This window comes from Budorcas taxicolor, chromosome 5, assembly GCF_023091745.1.
Source record: "Budorcas taxicolor isolate Tak-1 chromosome 5, Takin1.1, whole genome shotgun sequence".
Classification (NCBI taxonomy): Eukaryota; Metazoa; Chordata; class Mammalia; order Artiodactyla; family Bovidae; genus Budorcas; species Budorcas taxicolor.
In genome coordinates this window covers 35,234,566-35,257,180 of record NC_068914.1, presented here as the reverse complement: position 1 = coordinate 35,257,180, position 22,615 = coordinate 35,234,566, and the positions used below count along the sequence as shown (strand labels likewise).

General features: G+C 39.4%; 1 protein-coding gene across 1 annotated transcript in view; it reads left to right on the top strand.

Annotated features, from left to right (window-relative positions):
- Nucleotides 1–22,615, top strand: part of RYR2 (ryanodine receptor 2) — a 582,989-nt gene that overhangs the window by 241,735 nt on the left and 318,639 nt on the right. The window contains exons 24-25 of the mRNA XM_052640524.1: nt 5,101–5,204; nt 21,101–21,184. Coding sequence (XP_052496484.1) covers nt 5,101–5,204; nt 21,101–21,184 — 188 coding nt within the window. The remainder of the gene's footprint in view (nt 1–5,100; nt 5,205–21,100; nt 21,185–22,615) is intronic.

Here is a 22,615-nt window from a genome sequence, read left to right as displayed (position 1 = left end):
ATAATTTATTGCATTAAGCTTTGAATACTGACATTTAGTATTAGTGTTAGTAGTAATACCATGCTCGTTGTTGGTTAGTTGCTAAGTCACATCTGACTCTTTACAACCCCATGGACTTGTAGCCAGCCAGGCTCCTTTGTCCATAGGATTTCCCAGGCAAGAATACTGGAGTGGGATGCCATTTCCTTCTCCAGGGGATATTCCTGACCTAGGGATCGAACTCGTGTTTCCTGCGTTGAAGGCAAATTTTTTACCACTGAGCCACCAGGGAATGTCATGCTACTTTATACTGATTCGTCTGTTTATTTATTTAGAGCTTTGTCTTTTCACTTACAGGTAGTGGGGTAACCTTCCTAATAGCACCCTGGGCTGTGTGTTATTATTTCATATTTACCAGTGATGCCACTGCCAATGATTCAGATGCCTTGACAGCTAGTTACTGTGCTGCAATTAGGATCCAAATTCTCTAGCTTCTAGTCTAGAACTGTTTTTCACTATAAGACTTGCTGATGCATGATCAGAAATGGGATCCTTTCATTAATTCAGTGATAGTTAGACAGTTGTCAAATCAGCAAGCACTTAAAGTACCTTATTAAGTCTGTGGTTTTATGCAATATTCTTTGACTTTTAAAAATTGAGGAAGTGAATGAGTGTGCAATAAGATATTTATCATTAATTAAAGTCAGTAAGAGGTGAGATATTGTAAAAGTATTCTTAGTCAATTGACAGAGGAATTACAGACAAAATTTACCATAAGATTTGAGATAGGGAAAGATTTGAATTACACACAAAATTCAAAGAAAGATAATTACAGGCTAGGATTTAAAAAGATCTCATACAAACAAATAACTTCCCCCCCCCCCCACCAAAAAAAAGCATAGTAACAGGAATTGTTTAATAGTTTTACACTCAAAAAAGATAATTTCTATTGCAAGCTTCTATAGGTTGCCTAAATGATTGCATTCTACAATGAACTTCGTTATGTTTCTTCTTCTAAAAAAAGAGGAAATATAAGGTCTCATTATTATCTTTCTTGCAGTGAAATTCAGTTCATTTACACACTGTAGCTTTATTGCTACTAGTTTGCAGATGCTGAAAGGGAGCACAGTGCTTCTGAGCCAAACTGTGGCCAGTTACGCTTTACCTGGTCTGAGACTGATGACAGCAACATGGGGTTTTACGTGCCTCCAGTGGGGAGATTAAGCACTTAGTCTGTTGCTGTGGTGCTGGCACCTGGCACCTTTTCTGGGACAGGGAATAGACCAAATACTTGCTGAAAGAACGAAATGGTTTTTTCCTTAGGTCTTACTCTGGGCAAGCACAACCACAAGTATCCTATCAGATCAGTAATTTGGGAGAGTCTCAGACTGACACGTGAAGAGGTTTCACATTGTCCTTCCATCTCATACTTGACCTTGTGTCTTCTTTGATTTGGGCTCTCCTGAAACTCTTTTCCGATCAGTGTCTTTGATCCCTGACTTTATCATCTCTGTTATTCTAGACTTAGGTACACCTCTTACTGAGACCAATTCCATAAATTCTTTAACATTTTAAATGGTGTGTTCCAGTTTTTCTCTGAGTTAATATTTTAGAAGCTTTATTGAGATATAGTTCACATGCTGCACAATTCATCCGTTTAAGGAGTGCAGGTCCATGTCTGTTGTTACTGTTTTTCCCTGTCAGTTACCTTTTATTTTTTAATTTACTAATTTTAAATTGAAGGATAATTGATTTACAATATTATATTGCTTTCTGCCACACAGGAACATGAATCAGCCATAGGTATACATATGTCCCCTTCCTCTTGACCCTCCTTCCTACCCCATCCCACCCCTCTAGGTTGTGACAAAGCACTGCTTTGAGCTCCCTGAATCATACAGTGAGTTCCCATTGCTGTTTTGCATGTGGGACTGTGTATGTTTCCATGCTGCCCTCTCCACTCGTCCCGTGCTCTCATACCCCCCTGCCCTGTGTCCACAAGTCTGTTCTCTATGTCTGCATCTCCATTGCTGCCCTGCAAATCGGTTTATCAGTACCGTCTTTCTTGATGCCATATATATGCATTAATATACAATATTTGTCTTTCTGACTTCACTCTGTATAATAGGCTATAGATTCATCCACCTCATTATAACTGACTCAAATGGGTTCCTTTTTATGGCTGAGTAATATTCCATTGTATAGCAACTGTGTGTTTCTTTGGAGTAGTTTGAACTCTTGAATAAATTGTGGATTTTTGTTTTTATTTTTTGCAAAGAAATTAGTTTCTTTAAATGTCTTTAGGGTATATTTCACTGGAGCATCATGCGAGAGCTCTGTTTTTTTTAAAATTAATTTATTTTTTTATTGACAGATAATTGCTTTACAGAATTTTGTTGTTTTCTGTAAAACCTCAAAATGAATCAGCCACAGATATACGTATATCCCCTTCCTTTTGAACCTCCCTCCCCATCCCACACCTCTAGGTTGATATTGGGCCCTGTTTGAGTTTCCTGAGCCATACAGCAAATTCCCGTTGGCTATCTATTTTACATATGGTAATATAAGTTTCCATGTTACTCTTTCCATACATCTCACCCTCTCCCCTCCCCCTGTCCATAATTCTGTTCTCTATGTCTGTTTCTCCATTGCTTCCCTGTAAATAAATTCTTCAGAACCATTTTTCTAGATTCCATATATGTGTGTTAGAATGCAATATTTATCTTTCTATTTCTCACTTACCTCACTCTGTATAATAGGTCCTAGGTTCATCCACCTCATCAGAACTGACTCAAATATGTTCCTTCTTATGGCTGAGTAATATTCCGTTTTGTATATGTACTACAGCTTCTTTATTCATCTGTCAGTGGACATCTAGGCTGCTTCCATGTTCCAGCTATTGTAAATAGCGCTGCAGTGAACACTGGGATGAATGTCTCTTTCAGTTTTGGTTTCCTCAGGGTATATGCCTAGGAGTGGGATTGCTGGGTCATATGTGCTTTTATTCCTAGTTTTTAAAAGGAATCTCCATACTATCCTCCATAGTGGCTGTATCAATTTACATTCCCACCAACAGTGCAAGAGCGTTCCCTTTTTCTACACCCTCTCCAGCACTTATTGTTTGTAGACTTTTTGATGATGGCCATTCTGACCAGTATGAGGTACTACCTCATTGTAGTTTTGATTTGTATTTCCTCTAATAATGAGCGATGTTGAGCTTCTTTTCTTGTGTTTGTTAGCCATCTGTATGTCTTCCTTGGAGAAGTGTCTGTTTAGGTCTTTTTCCCGGTTTTTGATTGGGCGCTCTATTTTATGGAAAAACATCAGGCAGATCCATTCAAGCCTTCATCTGTCCCCTTTGCATACTATTTGCCTAACCTTATATTTGGTACTATGGTCCTCAAATTGAACAGACCTTGTTTTAGTGAGTTTGCCTTCTTAAAGAGCTCCTGGTTTAGCTGAGTAATAGACACACAAACAATTACAAACTAAGAACTATGATGGACATGCTAACTGTAAGCAAGGGATATTTCCAGCTCTCCTGGTGAAATCAGGGCAGGCTTCCAGAGGGTGGTAAACATTTGATCTGAGCTCTGCTGTTCCTGTGGAAGAGCAGTGAACCTGGAGGCAGGAAGAAGGTCAGGGAGAGGACTCAGGTGAGAGGTGGTGAGGTTCCCAGTTGTGTACTGGCAGGAGGGACGGAGAGATATGACCGCAGATGCTTTGAAGAAGTTCAAGTATGGGAAGTGTTTAAGAGAAGGAAGAAATCTGTATAGATTTCTTGTTTTAGCTTGGACACCCAAGAGGATGATGGGGACAGTTACTCTGTGGTGTAGAGAGTAAGTGGAAATTATATAGATAGAGAGTAAATTGTCTTTGAACTTGGGCACATTCATTTTTACCTTTATATTTAGCATTTATTGTTTGGTTTTGTAACTCACGGCTTCATTTCCTCACTTACACCCTTAAGTAAATAAGCTATGTGCTCTTCTGTAAGTCCTGTTCATTTGCAATGATCAAAAAAGAAAAGAATAACTATCTTGTTTTTAACTTGTCAGCTCCTGAGTACTTAAAAAAATTCTTGCTCATGTTTTCCTACTTTTTTATGTGACATTTATAAAACCTGGTAATTATTCCCAGGGAGTAATTTGTTCCCTGAGAGCATATGGCTGTGATTGAGGTGTCAGCGCGGCAGTAATGCTTGTGTAATTTAGGCCTCTAAGAAGACAAAAATCTTTAATTACTAATGCAAGGATATAGAACATCTTTCTCATTAATTCAGTCCTAAAATCTTGAATTTAGTTTATCCTGATTGCTAGTACTTTCAAGGATTAATATGAAAAGTATCTGTGGGATATTACCTGGCTTTGGTAAGGCACTGGAGTGACTTGTGAGAGCAGAAGTAACTTACATGGGATGAAATGAACAGCTGGAAGGAACCACCACCAGGAGTTTGTATCAATCAGTCATGACATTAATTGATGTCTCTAATCTGTGTCTAAACATGTAACAATAACAACTGAGTTATTACTATACCTTCTTACCTAGAGTTTGTTTCAGTTTACAAAGCGTTTGTTGCATGCCTGCCATGTGCCAAGCATATTCTTGGTGCTGAGAATACATTAAAAAAGAACAAAAGAGGCCAGTCCCTATTCCTTTGGTCTTACATTCTTGCAGTTGCAGAAAGACAGACAACCGCATAAATAAGACCCTAGTCTGTTAGCCAGTGGTAACTGTTATGGAAAAAAAAATAGGTGAGTAGCAGATTGGCAGATTAGGAAGGTGGGCAGGACAAGCCACATTGAGAAAGTAAGGTTGAAGCAAAGGGTGTAAGTTGCTCTAAGAGTGGGCATGGAGGTTTCAGAGCAGAGCAGATGTGAAAACTGGGACTGACTGGGAATGGAGGCAAGGAGAAGATGTAAGGTAGCCCAGACAATGCCAGGTTTACCACTGACCCTGAGCATTAGCCATGCCTGAGGGATGACAGAGGCAGCCTTGCTGGGTTGAAGGTCTCGGTTTCCCTTCTTGCTTCCCACTTCACTTTCCTCCATGCAGTTGGATAACCATCCCTAGTATATGATCTTAGAAACTGTTATATGCTGATTTCCTGTTCTGTTTCAGGTTAGAGACGACAATAAGAGACAGCACCCGTGTCTGGTGGAGTTCTCCAAGCTGCCTGAACAGGAACGCAATTACAATTTACAGATGTCACTCGAGACCCTGAAGTGAGTTTCTTAAATTTCTCATTTTCCTCTCTGTATTCCCTGAAGGAAACAAGGTGTTGATATTACCATTTAATTTATTTTAGCTCCAGTTAGATTTTTTTCATAATGCATTGGTGGATTGAATCAGTATTTGTTTGGACTAGGCATTGAGCATGTTACTTTATGACTTCGTGTTCTATGTGTTTCCTAAAGGGTACTCTATGAATGTTTATGGGTATTTGGGAATATAAGGATTTTGCCATTGTATTCAGTACTTCTGAGATTGTCAGTCATAAATTATTACTGGTGTGTGACAAGATAAGTGAAGATACGAAAACGACTGTTTCAGAATTTTTATACTAGTTAAGGTATTGCATTGAGCTTTGCATAATGACACGCATTATTAGTGTTAGTAGTAATACCATGTGCTACTTTATGCTAATTATTATATTTATTTATTTAGAGCTTTTTCTTTTCACTTACAGATATTGGGTTAATCTTCCTAATAGCACCCTGGGCTGTGTGTTATTGTTTCAGATTTACCAGTGATGTCACAGCTGAGGATTCTCATGGAGTTGTCAAATGCCTTGACAGTTAGTTAGTAGCTGTGCTAGAACAGGGATCCAGTTTCTCTAGCTTCTCATCTAGAACTGTTTTTCACTGTAAGACTTGCTGATACATGATCAGAAAACGGGATCCTTTCACTAACTGAGTAATGGTTAAGCAGTTGTCAAATAGTAAGTACTTACGAAGTACTTACTAAGTGTATAGTTTTGTGCTTTTCCATCCTTGCTGAACTTGAAGAACTGGATTTGTTCCAGTAGATCACTTATCCTAATACCTGCTTATGTTAGGAATGAAACAATACTCTTTTTCCTATTTTTGTTTTGTTTCAGTTTTGTTAACTATAAAGAGCTATTTCTACTGAAATTATTTTGCCAAAGATCTAGAACAGAAATACTGTTTCAAGTTCTACGACTTCATCCCAGGTATATACCTGCAAAATGATGCAGTGATTTTCATTATGAGAATAAATAAGTAAATAGGGCCTTGAGCTCAGGCTCTGCTGCTGCTGCTGCTGCTGCTGCTAGGTCGCTTCAGTCGTGTCCGACTCTGTGCGACCCCATAGACGGCAGCCCACCAGGCTCCCCTGTCCCTGGGATTCTCCAGGCAAGAACACTGGAGTGTGTTGCCATTTCCTTCTCCAGCGCATGAAAGTGAAAAGTGAAAGGGAAGTCGCTCAGTCATGTCCGACTCTTCGCAGCCTCATGGACTGCAGCCCACCAAGCTCCTCCGTCCATGGGATTTTCCAGGCAAGAGTACTGGAGTGGGGTGCCATTTCCTTCTCTGGAGTTTAGGCTCTACTAGTAAGGGAAAGGAATATATGAATACAAATCGAGTAAATGGAGAAAGCACTGCAGGTAACTAATGACAAAGCTTTTCTGGAATAAGGACCGCGGAACACGTCACTGTGACCCTTGTGCCTCCTTTTTGCATCTCTGTGATCTTGATGTGAAGCTTGCACATTTAGCTTGGTAATTCATGACAGCCTGTTATTTATCCATCTCTTGAAACAAAATGCTTTTATTGAAAGTTCATGGCCTAAGATAATTTCATTAAATTTGTGGTACCTTCCCTGTAATTTTAACAATTGACAGCTAAGCCAGCTAGGCAAATCCTCGGTAGCTTGTAATGTAGAAGTCTGCATATTCACATTTGGCATGTTGGACCTTTGACTGCTACACGTAATCTAGAGTCATTCCTTTCAGTTCCTGGTGGCTGGTTTGATTAATCATGAGATTGCACATACCATGTTGCTGTTGCCAATGGTGAACGCTAATCAACTTTTTCAAGAACTCGTTCTTAATATTTACATGGTGTTATGATGAACTCATTTGACTTGTTTCTGTAAAATTTAAAATAGAGCTCCTATTCTCCAAAATTCAAACTATGCCCAATTTCAGTAATTTAAAGAAAGTTTAGTATTTTTGTGTTTCTTTTATTCACTTGGTTAGTTACAGGCACTAGATAGACTGGGTAAGAACAAGGAATCTAGATGATTGGATGGTTAGGATTTAAGGACTTGCTTCTCCAGAGGGAATCTTAGTATCTCTGAACCTTAGACTTTCTATTAATAGCATCAGTTTAAAATGAGGATCATAGTATATCTACTTTGTGAAATTGTAGTAAAGATTTAATGACATACAACTGATAAAGCCTCTAGCACTATCATGTCTAACAGAAGAAGCACTCTATACAGTGTAGATGTTTTTTCTTTTTTATATATACTGTGGGGGAGATTAGCAACTTTACCCATTAAATCCTGAGGAGTGCCAACTAACAAATAAGCAAACAATTATTTCAGAATATTCCTTATTTGGGATTTTTGGTGATTTCATGTGAATACGATTTTTTCCGGTTGCACTTTATGTGATTTTATCTTGTAAATTGTTGACAAAGACAGCTAACTTCCAGATTTGAATGGTCATCTGTATGTTGTACAGCACTACAGAAATTCTGACATCCTCTTTCAAAGCAGCATTGTACCACCCTAGCCTAAGCTGCCTTTTTTTAAAATTGAGGTATAAGTGATGTACAATGTTGTATTAATTTCAGGAGTACAGCACAGTGATTCAGTTATCTACACACACACACACACACACACACACACACACACACACACACACACACACACACCCCTATAGTCTTTTTCAGATTTTTTTCCTTTATAGGTTACTATAAAATATTAAGTATAGTTCCCTGTGCTATAAGTAGGTCCTTATTGGTTATCTATTTTGTATGTATTAGTGTGATACATGAGTCCCAACCTCCTAATTTATCCCTCCCCGCTTTCCCCTTTGCTAACCATAAGTTTGTTTTCCATGTCTGTGGGGCTGTTTCTCTGTGTCATATTTTAGATTCCACATATAAGTGATACCATAAGGTAGTTGTCTTTCTGACTTATGTCACTTAGTGTGATAATCTCTAGGTCCATCTGTGATGCTGCAAATAGCTTATTTCATCCTTCTTTTATTGCTGAGTAATTGTTCCACTATGTGAGAGTGTGTGTGTGTGTGTATCACATCTTCTCCATCCATTCATCTGTTGATGGACATTTAGGTTGCTTCCATGTCTTTAGCCTAAGCTACCGCTATGCCCCACCTGAAACTATAAAACTATCCTGACAGATACAGTTAAAATATTAACCTAGCTCTTCTCTTACCCATTCTGCCCTCTGTAGCCTGCTGAACTTTTTCCAAATATTTAGTTTATACCATTTTCCCTATTTGAATTCTTCTATTTTTTTTTTTTTTAGGTGCACATTGCTTCATTTAAAATGGATAACCAACAAAAACCTATTATATAGCACAGAACTGGTCAATGTAATTTTTTTGTTTTGATAGCTTTTTAAAAAAAATTTTACTTTATGAATTCCTGCTTACTGCTTCTGAGATAAAGACAATACCCTAATTTGCTTAGTGGTCCTTTAAGGTCCTTCCCTTCCAGCCAGCATCATCTTATAGGAGGCTGCTTTTATTTTCCCTTGCTTGATATCACACTAGCCTTTGTTTTGCCTCTCTGCACGTTCCTTTCCCCTTTGTGTCCACTTTCTGTAATACTCTCCTCCAGGCCCTATTCTTTTTTTTTTTTTTTTCCTCGTTTTCTTTTTTTTTTTTTAGTATTAAGTTTTTTATTTTTTTAATTTTAAAATCTTTAATTCTTACATGTGTTCCCAAACATGAACGCCCCTCCCACCTCCCTCCCCATAACGTCTCTGTGGGTCATCCCCATTCACCAGCCCCAAGCATGCTGTATCCTGCGTCAGACATAGACTAGTGATTCAATTCTTACATGATAGTATACATGATAGAATGCCATTCTCCCAAATCATCCCACCCTCTCCCTCTCCCTCTGAGTCCAAAAGTCTGTTATACACAGCTGCGTCTTTTTTTCCTGTCTTGCATACAGGGTCGTCATTGCCATCTTTCTAAATTCCATATATATGTGTTAGTATACTGTATTGGTGTTTTTCTTTCTGGCTTACTTCACTCTGTATAATCGGCTCCAGTTTCATCCATCTCATCAGAACTGATTCAAATGAATTCTTTTTAACGGCTGAGTAATACTCCATTGTGTATATGTACCACAGCTTTCTTATCCATTCATCTGCTGATGGACATCTAGGTTGTTTCCATGTCCTGGCTATTATAAACAGTGCTGCGATGAACATTGGGGTACATGTGTCTCTTTCAATTCTGGTTTCCTCGGTGTGTATGCCCAGCAGTGGGATTGCTGGGTCATAAGGGAGTTCTATTTGCAATTTTTTAAGGAATCTCCACACTCTTCTCCATAGTGGCTGTACTAGTTTGCATTCCCACCAACAGTGTAGGAGGGTTCCCTTTTCTCCACACCCTCTCCAGCATTTATTGCTTGCAGATTTTTGGATCGCAGCCATTCTGACTGGTGTGAAGTGGTACCTCATTGTGGTTTTGATTTGCATTTCTCTGATAATGAGTGATGTTGAGCATCTTTTCATGTGTTTGTTAGCCATCCGTATATCTTCTTTGGAGAAATGTCTATTTAGTTCTTTGGCCCATTTTTTGATTGGGTCGTTTATTTTTTCTGGAATTGAGCTGCATAAGTTGCTTGTATATTTTTGAGATTAGTTGGTTGTCAGTTGCTTCATTTGCTATTATTTTCTCCCATTCAGAAGGCTGTCTTTTCACCTTGCTGATATTTTCCTTTGTTGTGCAGAAGCTTTTAATTTTAATTAGATCCCATTTGTTTATTTTTGCTTTTATTTCCAGAATTCTGGGAGGTGGATCATAGAGGATCCTGCTGTGATTTATGTCTGAGAGTGTTTTGCCTATGTTCTCCTCTAGGAGTTTTATAGTTTCTGGTCTTACATTTAGATCTTTAATCCATTTTGAGTTTATTTTTGTGTGCGGTGTTAGAAAGTGATCTAGTTTCATTCTTTTACAAGTGGTTGACCAGTTTTCCCAGCACCACTTGTTAAAGAGATTGTCTTTACTCCATTGTATATTCTTGCCTCCTTTGTCAAAGATAAGGTGTCCATATGTGTGTGGATTTATCTCTGGGCTTTCTATTTTGTTCCATTGATCTATATGTCTGTCTTTGTGCCAGTACCATACTGTTTTGATGACTGTGGCTTTGTAGTAGAGCCTGAAGTCAGGCAAGTTGATTCCTCCAGTTCCATTCTTCTTTCTCAAGATTGCTTTGGCAATTCGAGGTTTTTTGTATTTCCATACAAATCTTGAAATTATTTGTTCTAGTTCTGTGAAAAATATGGCTGGTAGCTTGATAGGGATTGCATTGAATTTGTAAATTGCTTTGGGTAGTATACTCATTTCCACTATATTGATTCTTCCGATCCATGAACATGGTATATTTCTCCATCTATTAGTGTCCTCTTTGATTTCTTTCATCAGTGTTTTATAGTTTTCTATATATAGGTCTTTAGTTTCTTTGGGTAGATATATTCCTAAGTATTTTATTCTTTTCGTTGCAATGGTGAATGGAATTGTTTCCTTAATTTCTTTTTCTACTTTCTCATTATTGGTGTATAGGAATGCAAGGGATTTCTGTGTGTTGATTTTATATCCTGCAACTTTACTATATTCATTGATGAGCTCTAGTAATTTTCTGGTGGAGTCTTTCGGGTTTTCCATGTAGAGGATCATGTCATCTGCAAACAGTGAGAGTTTTACTTCTTCTTTTCCAATTTGGATTCCTTTTATTTCTTTTTCTGCTCTGATTGCTGTGGCCAAAACTTCCAGAACTATGTTGAATAGTAGCGGTGAAAGTGGACACCCTTGTCTTGTTCCTGACTTTAGGGGAAATGCTTTCAATTTTTCACCATTGAGGATAATGTTTGCTGTGGGTTTGTCATATATAGCTTTTATTATGTTGAGGTATGTTCCTTCTATTCCTGCTTTCTGGAGAGTTTTTTATCATAAATGGATGTTGAATTTTGTCAAAGGCCTTCTCTGCATCTATTGAGATAATCATATGGTTTTTATTTTTCAATTTGTTAATGTGGTGAATTACATTGATTGATTTGCGGATATTGAAGAATCCTTGCATCCCTGGGATAAAGCCCACTTGGTCATAGTGTATGATCTTTTTAATGTGTTGTTGGATTCTGATTGCTAGAATTTTGTTGAGGATTTTTGCATCTATGTTCATCAGTGATATTGGCCTGTAGTTTTCTTTTTTTGTGACATCTTTGTCAGGTTTTGGTATTAGGGTGATGGTGGCCTCATAGAATGAGTTTGGAAGTTTACCTCACGTCACTTCAGGCAGCATTTGCTGAGCTGCTTGACTCAATAAAGCCCCCTTTGATAGGCACTCAGCCCTTTTGTATCTCTCAGCAGAGAATCTTTCTTGGTATAATCACAGGATAGCTGCTGTACTCCACCAGACCTATCATGTAAGTTTCTTTCATTCATTTACTTATTTGGCTGAGTCCGGTCTTAGTAGTTGCAGCATGCGCAATCTGTTGCAGCATGCACAATCTTTGTTGCAGCATGCAGATCTTTCATTGTGGTGTGAGGGCTCTGTAGTTACAGCATAAGGGCCTACTTGCTCTGAGGCATGTGGAATCTGAGTTCCCTGATCAGGACTCAAACCCCTGTCCCCTTGCATTGCAAGGCAGATTTTTAACCACTGGATCGTCAGGGAAGTCCCAGACCTAAGTTTCTTGAGGGCAGGCATCTCCCTTGCATTTAGTCACCATCATTTGGACTTTACACAGAGCTCAGTAATATTTGTCAAATGAATGAAGCAACAAATAGGCAATAAAGCTCAGTCTCTAGGCAGGCTTTTACACAGCAAATGGTTATCATAGAAACAGGGTGCCTTCTGTTCTCTCTGTGGCTTTGTGTCAGTCTGTCTCCTCTTCTTGTCGGTGGCCTTATACTTGAAGTAATAAAATGCCACATGAACCTATTATTGCCACTTAATCTTATAGTCAAGATGTACTGAAGGCATATGCAAGTTACTGTGGGAGACAGAGGAATCAGATGGTGAGCTGACCCCTAGCACGTCCTTTTCCACTTCCCCTACTCTGTTCCTGTCTATTAACCTCTGCACAAGCTTCACGGCTCACACTGCTCTCTCCCAATCTTCTGCAGACCTTAAAACCATTTAAAATGGGTAAATTGAACAGTATTAAGTCAAATAAAATTGTCTTAATAAAGATTACATAAAGACCATTACGTCGGGGCTTCTCTGGTGGCCTAGTGGCTGAAACTCCATGCTCCAATGCAGGGGGCAAGGGTTCGATCCCTGGTCAGGGAACTAGATCCCACATGCCACAACTAAGACATGGCACAACGAAATAAATAATTGAAGAAAAAAAAAAAAGACCATCACTTCATGGGAAATAGATGGGGAAACAGTGGAAACAGTGTCAGACTTTATTTTGAGGGGCTCCAAAATCACTGCAGATGGTGACTGCAGTCATGAAATTAAAAGACGCTTACTCCTTGGAAGGAAAGTTATGACCAACCTAGATAGCATATTCAAAAGCAGAGACATTACTTTGCCAACAAATGTCCGTCTAGTCAAGGCTATGGTTTTTGCAGTGGTCATGTATGGATGTGAGAGTTGGACTGTGAAGAAGGCTGAGCACCGAAGAATTGTGGTGTTGGAGAAGACTCTTGAGAGTCCCTTGGGCTGCAAGGAGATCCAACCAGTCCATCCTAAAGGAGATCACTCCTGGGTGTTCTTTGGAAGGACTGATGCTAAAGCCGAAGCTCCAGTACTTTGGCCACCTCATGCGAAGAGTTGATTCACTGGAAAAGACTCTGGTGCTGGGAGGGATTGGGGGCAGGAGGAGCAGGGGACGACAGAGGATGAAATGGCTGGATGGCATCACTGACTCGATGGATGTGAGTCTGAGTGAACTCCTGGAGATGGTGATGAACAGGGAGACCTGATGTGCTGCAATTCATGGGGTTGCAAAGAGTCAGACACAACTGAGCGACTGAGCTGAACTGAACTGAAAGACCATCTATATGTTTTCCTTGGAGAAATGTCTATTTAGATCTTCCACCCATTATTTGATTGGGCTGTTTGTTTCTTTGATATTGAACTTCATGAGCTGTTCGTGCATTTTAAAGATTGATCCCTTTTTAGTTGCTTCATTTGCAAATATTTGCTCCCATTCTGAGGGTTGTCTTTTCAATTCATTTATGATTTTCTTTGCTGTGCAAAAGCTTTTAAGTTTAATGCTCTCTGGTGACCCAGATGGATCAAATGAATGGGGGTTATGTGGGCAGGAGATCGAAGAGGGAGGGGAAATATGTATACATATAGCTGATTCAGTTTGTTGTACTGCAGAAATTAACACAAGATTGTAAAGCAACTATACCCCAATTTTTTAAAAAGATCATATAAAGACAAAAGAGTTCTTACTCAAAGAACTTGGTGTGCTTAATAGTATTAAATAGATTTCTTAAAAGATTCATTGTTCTCATTCAAAAGTCTCCTTGAATTAGACATAAAGTGCTTAGATATAGTATCAAAAATATATGTAAAAGAAAACAAAATCAATACTTTAGATCTCATTGAAAGTAGAATCTTTTGTACTATAAAAGAAACCATGTAGAAAATAAAGACATAGGGCATAGAGTGGGAGAAAATAGTTATAAATCATGTAAGTTTACGTTTGTTGAATTTGTGGTAAATCATACATATGCCAATAAAGAACTTGTACACAGAATATATAGGTAACTCTTACAACTACATAATAAGAATACATACAGCCCAGTTAAAAATGGGCAAAACATTTGAGAATATATTTTAATAAAGATATGTAAATGCCTAATACACACATGAAAAGATGCTCAACATCATTAGTCATTATGAAAATGCAAATTAAATCATAATGAGATACAACCACACATATTAGAATGCTGCTAAGTCACTTCAGTCATGTCCAACTCGTGACCCCACAGACGGCAGCCCACCAGGCTCCCCTGGCCCTGGGATTCTCCAGGCAAGAACACTGGAGTGGGTTGCCATTTCCTTCTCCAGTATGAAAGTGAAAAGTGAAAGTGAAGTCACTCAGTCGTGTCTGACTCTTTGCGACCCCATGGACTGCAGCCTACCAGGCTCCTCTGTCCATGGGATTTTCCAGGCAAGAGTACTGGAGTGGGGTGCCATCTCCTTCTCTGACAAATATTAGAATGGCCATATTCAAAGTGACAGATACACTCAGTATTGTTGTAAATGTAGAAAAACACTGAAATCTACATGTATTACAGGTGGGTATGTAAAATGGCCCTGCCACTTGGTGGTTTCTAAAAGGTTAAACATAAATTTATGATACAGCCTAGTGGGAGAAATATCAATAAGCTCAGAAATGCAGATGATACTACCCTTATGGCAGAAAGTGAAGAGGAACTAAAGAGCCTCTTGATGAGGGTGAAAGAGGAGAGTGAAAAAGCTGGCTTAAAACTGAACATTCAGAAATCTAAGATTGTAGCATCTGGTCCCATCAATTCATGGCAAATAGATGGGGAATCAGTGACAGACTAGGGGACAACAGAGGACAAGATGACAGGATGGCATCACTGACTCAGTGGACATGAGTTTGAGCAAGCCTTGGGAGATGGTGAAGGACAGGGAAGTCTGGTGTGCTGCAGTCCGTGGGGTCGCAAAGACTCGGACATGACTGAGTGACTGAACAACTACAAAGCAATTCCCCTTCTACATACCGACACAAGAGAAATAAAACCCTATATTGACACAAAGACTTGTACATGAATGTTCATCAAAGTGTGTGCATAGGATCATCATACATAACAGCCCCAAACTGGAAACTGCAAATTTCAATAAACTGAGGAATGGATAAACGAAATGTGATACAGTCATACAATGTAATGCTATTGAGTAATAAAAGGAAATATGCTACTAATATACACTACAACATGGATAAACCTGAAAGACATTATGCTAAGTCAAAAGGGCCCAGCATGAAAGATTTAATATTATTCTATCTATATGAAATATTCAGAAAAGGAAATTCTGTAGAGACAGAAAACAGATTAATGATTGCTTGGAGTGGGAATGATGAATGACTGCAAACAGGCTTGGAGAATCTGATGGAGTCATGGAACTATTCTAAAACTGAATTCTAGTGATGGTCATTCAATGATAGTCATTACCCTTACTTAATGTATTAGGTAGGGCTCTCTATGTTCTAATCAGATTTCTTGGTAGGCATGCACTTGGAAGTTTAGTTACCTGGATTTGAGATAAATCTCAATATTATTGTCATCCTTGAGTTCCCTAAGAGCTGGTTTGGTATCCTGCTTGACCCTTTCATAGCCCTATATATTTGTCACCACAAGCAAGACACTGCCTTATAATTAACTTTTGTCTTAGTCCTCACTGGCCTATTAGTTTATCCCAGAACGTAGCATGAGACCTGGCACACAGTGGAATTCAAAAATACTTACCGAATAGATAAATGAATGGAAGATGATGGCAGGGAGCTTTCTGTTCATTGGGCAGTGTTTGAACAAGCATAACCTGTGTTCTGAGTCACCTTTCTATTTTTCTCTTGCTGATCTATCTCATTTTAATTTGCACATTGTTTTTTTTTAATAATTTCATTTATTTATTTTTGGCTGTGCAGGGTCTTCGTTGTTGCATGGGCTTTCTCTAATTATGCTGTGTGGTCTTCTCATTGAGGTGGCTTCTCTTGTTGTGGAGCACAAACTCTAGGCACACAGGCTACAGTAGTCACGGTTCCTGGGCTCTAGAGCACAGGGTTAGTAGTTGTGGTCCACAGGCTTAGATGCCCTGCAGCATGTGGGATCTCCCTGGATCAGGGATCAAACCCGTGCCTCCTGCGTTAGCAGGCAGACTCTTTACCACTGAGCCACCAGGGAAGCCGCTTATTTGGCACATGTTTTAACTAAGTGTACAGCTTCAGTTAGTTCCTGCTTGTGCAGTTTTTAACAGTCAATCTCACTTTTGCCGTGTATGATCCAAAATTTAACTTAATAACAGGATAGTTAAGTGTGTGTGTCTATATCTATCTCCAGATTGTCACTTTTTAAATGTTAAGGAGGGTAAGTATAAATGGATTTTAGATACTTGACCTTTCCTTTTGGAACTGACCAGATGTTAGAAATTGTCATCCAAAAAGTTTCTGCCATTGCATCTTATTCTATTGAAGTAGGTAGAACCACTCATTATCAGGCATACTAAAGATTATGGTTCTGCCTAAGTCTGGGGACTTTTAAGGGTGAACTCTAAATGTGAATGATGTTGGTCTTTCTTGGGAAAATCAACGAAAGGTCATTCATTAAAGGGAGTAAAAAAACAATACGGAGTGTCTAAACAATGGAAAAATTGTTATTGGCAAATTGGAATCCCAGTGTATTATGCAAAAAGGAGATTTTTCTAGACTGGAAAGTCCAGAAAAGGATTTAAAAGTATAAGGGGACTTAAGTATATCAGAAAAGTAGCATTTCAAATCAGTGGCAAACATGAATTGTTCATCTGTACCATTTTTCTGGATTCCATATATATGCATTAACATATGATATATTTTTTTCTCTTTCTGACTTATGTCACTCTGTATGACAGTCTCTTGGTCCATCCACGTCTCTGCAAATGGCACAATCTCATTCCTTTTTTATGGCTGAGTAATTTCCCTGTATATATCGCATCTTCTTTATCCATTACTCTGTTGATGGACTTTTAGATTGCTCTTATGTCCTGGCTATTGTAAATAGCACTGCAGTGAACTTTGGGGCGCATGTATCTTTTGGAATTAAGGTTTTCTCTTGGTATATGCCCAGGAGTGGGTTTGCTGGGTCATATGGAAGTTCTATTTTACTTTTTTAAGGAAACTTCCATACTGTTCTCCATAGTGGCCAAAATGAGAAGGAAATCCAATAAAGAGGGGTTATGCATATACATATAGCTGATTCATTTTGCTGTATGGCAGGAGCTAACACGTAAAGCAACTATACTCCAAAAAATTTTTAAAATGGATTATTCAGTAGATATATTATAGATAACTAAGTATGCATCTGGAAAATAAAGTTACAGGCTTAATCTTAATACATATGACCTCCCTGACCCTTGTTGTTTAAAAAGCATGGATATTTTGTTGACACAATTTAACAAATGGGAAATCTCTTTCTGGTGGTGGTTCAGTAGCTCAGTCGTGTTGGACCCTTTGTGACCCCATGAACTGTATGTAGCCTGCCAGGTTTCTCTGTCCATGAGATTTCCCAGGCAAGAATACTGGAGTGAGTTGCCATTTCCTTCTCCAGGAGACATTTTTGACCCAGGAATCAAACCCAGGTCTCCTGCATTGCAGGCAGATTCTTGCATTGCAGGTGGTTTCTTTACTAACTGAGCTACCAGGGAAGCCCAATCTCTAAGTATTATATAATATTTGTAACTTACATCTTGTGTATTTGAAGAGATTATAAACTGCAACAATAAAGCCCAAATGTAACAGAAAAGTGAACAAGGAATATTTTCATAGAAGAAAGGAAGTACAGATATCGGTGAAACAGAGGAAAAAGGTGCTCAAATGCAATTATATTAAGAAAATGCAAATTAAAACTATAAATGAAATCTCATTAGCATATTAATGGACAACTCTGCTGGAACAGGCATGGGAAATAGGCAGTGTCATCCTTTGCTAATGGGAATATAAATGATCACCAGCTTTAAAGACATTTGGCAATATTTGTCAAACTCGGAAATGTATATCTCCTGTGACCCAGTAATTGCGTGTCTAGGAATTTATCCTACAGATGAAGGTTTCATTTCAGTTTAGTTCAGTCGCTCAGTCATATCCAACTCTTTGTGACCCCGTGGACTGCAGCACGCCAGGTCTCCCTGTCCATCACCAACTCCCAGAGTCCACCTAAACCCATGTCCATTGAGTCGGTGATGCCATCCAACCATCTCATTCTCTGTCATCCCCTTCTCCTCCTGCCCTCAATCTTCCCAGCATCAGGGTCTTTTCAAATGAGTCAGTTCTTCACATCAGTTGCTAAAGTATTGGAGTTTCAGCTTCAGCATCAGTCCTTCCAATGAATATTCAGGACTGATTTCCTTTAAGATGGACTGGTTGGATCTCCTTGCAGTCCAAGGGACTCTCAAGGTGTTCTCCAATACCACAGTTCAAAAGCATCAGTTCTTTGGCACTCATTTTTCTTTACTGAGTTGGTGATGCCATCTGGCCATCTCGTCCTCAGTTGTCTCCTAATCTGTCACTATTTCCACTGTTTCCCCATCTATTTGCCATGAGGTGATGGGACCAGATGCTATGATCTTAGTTTTTTGAATGTAGAGTTTTAAGCCAGCTTTTTCACTCTCATCTTTCACCCTCATCAAGAGGCTGTTTAGTTCCTCTTCACTTTCTGCCATAAGGGTGGTGTCATCTGCATATCTGAGATTATTGTTATTTCTCCCGGCAATCTTGATTCCAGCTTGCACTTCCTCCAGCCCAGCGTTTCTCATGATGTACTCTGCATATAAATTGAATAAACAGGGTGACAATATACAGCCTTGATGTATTCCTTTCCCGATTTGGAACCAGTCTGTTGTTCCATGTCCAGTTCTAATTTGCTTCCTGACCTCCATACAGATTTCTCACGAGGCAGGTCAGGTGGTCTGGTATTCCCATCTCTTGAAGAATTTTCCACAGTTTATTTGTGATCCACACAGTCAAAGGATTTGGCATACTCAGTGATGCAGAAGTAGATGTTTTTCTGGAACTCTCTTGCTTTTATGATGACCAAATGGATGTTGGCAATTTGATCTCTGGTTCCTCTGCCTTTTCTAAATCCATGTAGAACATTTGGAAGTTCACAGTTCATTTCCTGTTGAAGCCTGGCTTGGAGTATTTTGACCATTACTTTACTAGTGTGTGAGATGAGTGCAGTTGTCCATTAGCTTGAGCATTCTTTGGCATTTCCTTTCTTTGGGACTGGAATGAAAACTGACCTTTTCCAGTCCTGTGGCCACTGCTGAGTCTTCCAAATTTGCTGACTTATTGAGTGCAGCACTTTTATAGCATCATCTTTTAGGATTTGAAATCGCTCAACTGGAATTCCATCACCTCCACTATCTTTGTTTGTAGTGATGCGTCCTAAGGCCCACTTGACTTCGCATTCCAGGATGGCTGGCTCTAGCTGAGTGATCACACTATTGTGATTATCTGGGTCATGAAGATCTTTTCTGTACAGTTCTTCTGTGTATTCTTGCCACCTCTTAATATCTTCTGCTTCTGTTAGGTCCCTACCATTTCTGTCCTTTATTGTGCCCATCTTTGCATGAAATGTTCCCTTCATATCTCTACTTTTCTTGAAGAGATCTCTAGTCTTTCCCATTCTATTGCTTCCCTCTATTTCTTTGCTTTGATCACTGAGGAAGACTTTCTTCCTTGCTCTTCCTCCTTGCTCTTCTTTGGAGATCTGCATTTCAAATGGGTATGTCTTTCCTCTTTTCCTTTGCTTTTTGCTTCTCTCTTTTCACAGCTATTTGTAAGGCCTCCTCAGACAACCACTTTCCTTTTTTGCATTTCTTTTTCCTGGGGATGTTCCTGATCCCTCCCTCCCATACAATGTGCACGAACCTCTTTCCATAGTTCTTCAGGTACTCTATCAGATCTAATCCCTTGAATCTATTTCTCACTTCCACGGTATAGTCGTAAGGGATTTGATTTAGGTCACACCTGAATGGTCTAGTGGTTTTCCTTACTTTCTTCAATTTAAGTCTGAATTTTCCAATAAGAAGTTTATGATTCGAGCCACAGTCAGCTGTCATTCTTATTTTTGCTGACTGTATAGAACTTCTCCATCTTTGGCTGCAAAGAATATAATCAATCTGATTTTGGTATTGACCATCTGGTGATGTCCATGTGTAGAGTCTTCTCTTGTGTTGTTGGAAGAGGTGTTTGCTATGAACAGTGCATTCTCTTGGCAAAACTCTATTATCCTTTGCCCTGCTTCATTCTCTACTACATTCTTATAGGTTACAGTGCATATGTTCAATGTATGAGGTTATTCATTGCAGCATTGTTTGTAATAACAAAAATTGTGGACAGAAAATTGGGTTGAACACTGTGACATATCCAATAATGGAACACTTCAGAACTGTTGAAAAATAAACCAGCTGTGTATGAAGGATAGTGATCAAAGTCATATTGTGTATCCAAGTTACGCTGTGAAGTCAAGATAGAAAATTGTGGAAAACTGTCTCTTACAGCTAACCATTGAGTAGAAGGAAGGCAACAACATGCACACACACACACACACACACAAATCTGCTTTAGAATATGCATAGATTCTAGCAGGACAGCCAATAATTAGTAGCAACCAGTTCCTTTAGGGAAAGGAACAGAAGTTGCAGAGACAGGATTGGAGAAAGACTTTTCAATATTTTCCTTTTTGTTTTTGAAACATTCAATTTTCAAATGTCCTACACATTACTGCGTAGTAAATAATTTACAACCACTCCAGTACTCTTGCCTGGAAAATCCTATGGATGGAGGAGCCTGGTAGGCGGCAGTCCATGGGGTCACTGAGAGTTGGACACGACTCAGTGACTTCACTTTCACTTTTCACTTGCATGCACTGGAGAAGGAAATGGCAACCCACTCCAGTGTTCTTGCCTGGAGAATCCCAGGGGCAGTGGAGCCTGGTGGGCTGCCGTCTGTGGGGTCACACAGAGTCGGACACGACTGAAGCAACTTAGCAGCAGCAGCAGCAAGCTTTCCTTTTGCTTGAAAGCAAAAGACCTCTCTGCATTTAAGGTGGGCTGTTGTACCTCATTCCCAGCTGCTATTATATTGGTTTATTGTGGACATAGGGAAGGGAATATTGCAACTTATGTATGGTTTTGTTTTTCAGGACATTGTTGGCTTTAGGATGTCATGTGGGTATATCAGATGAACACGCTGAAGAAAAGGTGAAGAAAATGAAGCTGCCAAAGAAGTAAGTTGAATGTCTAAGCAATGTTAGATGGTCCATGCATTACTTTAGTGTTACTGCACTTGCATAACTCTCAATGGAATCCTAGATTCCTTGCTTACACATAAGATATAAAATTCAGATTCAGAATGGAAACATGCTGCATTAATGTAGGGGCTTCATCGAGTTTGTGGTGGTGGGGTGAGTTTCCATCACAGTGCCCAAAGGGGAAACAGGCTCACAAAATATTTGGTAGTATGTTATGAGTAGGTTATTTTCCTTGTGTGTGTGTGAGCACACGTGTCCACATCCTTCTTGTGTGTGGTTTCCCACTTTTCATCAGAAAATGTATTATTTATTTTCACAAAGAAAGTCGATTTTAGGAGGAGTTATGAAGTCAGTGTTACCACTGCCACTTTCAGATGAGAAAACTGAGCCATGAGATGCTCTGGGAGCTATTTTGCCTCCTGTACTGCAACCTCTGTGACCTTGTTTTAACCTCTTAAAACTTCAGCTCTCTTACCCCTTCACAGGTATTAATAAGGGAAGTTTTAGGGACTAAATAAGTTAAGTGCTTAATGAATTATAGCTGTTTCATTTTGTTACTTTTTTGTTAAGTGTTCAAACCACTCTTTGGGGGCCTGTATGTTGTAAATAGCATGCCTGGAAGTTTGCCAAGTACTATCATGGAGATGAAAGCAAAGTACACATGAGTGAATGAGTGCAAGTCGCTCAGTCGTGTCCGACTCTTTGCGACCCCATAGACTATACAGTCCATGGACTTCTCCAGGCCACAATACTGAAGTGGGTAGCCTTTCGCTTCTCCAGGGGATATTCCCAACCCAGGAGTCAAACCCAGGTCCCCCACAATGCAGGCGGGTTCTTTACCAGCTGAGCCACAAGGGAAAACCAAGGTACACATAGCTATTCCATAATTTTCTTCCATCACCCCCGATAACCATAAAGTACAAATAGTGTGCTTGCTACGCAAATGCAAATTCTCGCAGATCCTTTAGGCCCACAAACATTTTTACTCAGGTCCTCCATTTTAAAAAAGGTATTAAAAACACATTGCACTAAGTTGTATAAAGTGTAGGACTAATTTTTGAGACCAAAACCATATACAGTAAGTCCCGCATATATAAACCGTCAAGTTGCAAACTTTCAAAGGTGCAGATGTGCATCCAGTTCCAGCAAGGAACCAGAACCTGTGCCATCAGATGTCAGGCATTAGTGAAACTGCAGCATGCCCTCCCCCTTGTCTTCTGTTGCTGACAATTCAGCTCTACTGTCTCCTGGCCCCTCTCCCTCCTCCAGTCAGTAATTCTTGCCTGTTCACTCGATGCCAGCCCCTCTATGCCCACCATTGTACTGCCGTACTTTTCAAGGTACTGTGCATGCTTGATTGCTAAGTCGCTTCAGTCGTGTCCAACTCTTTATGACTCTATGAACCAT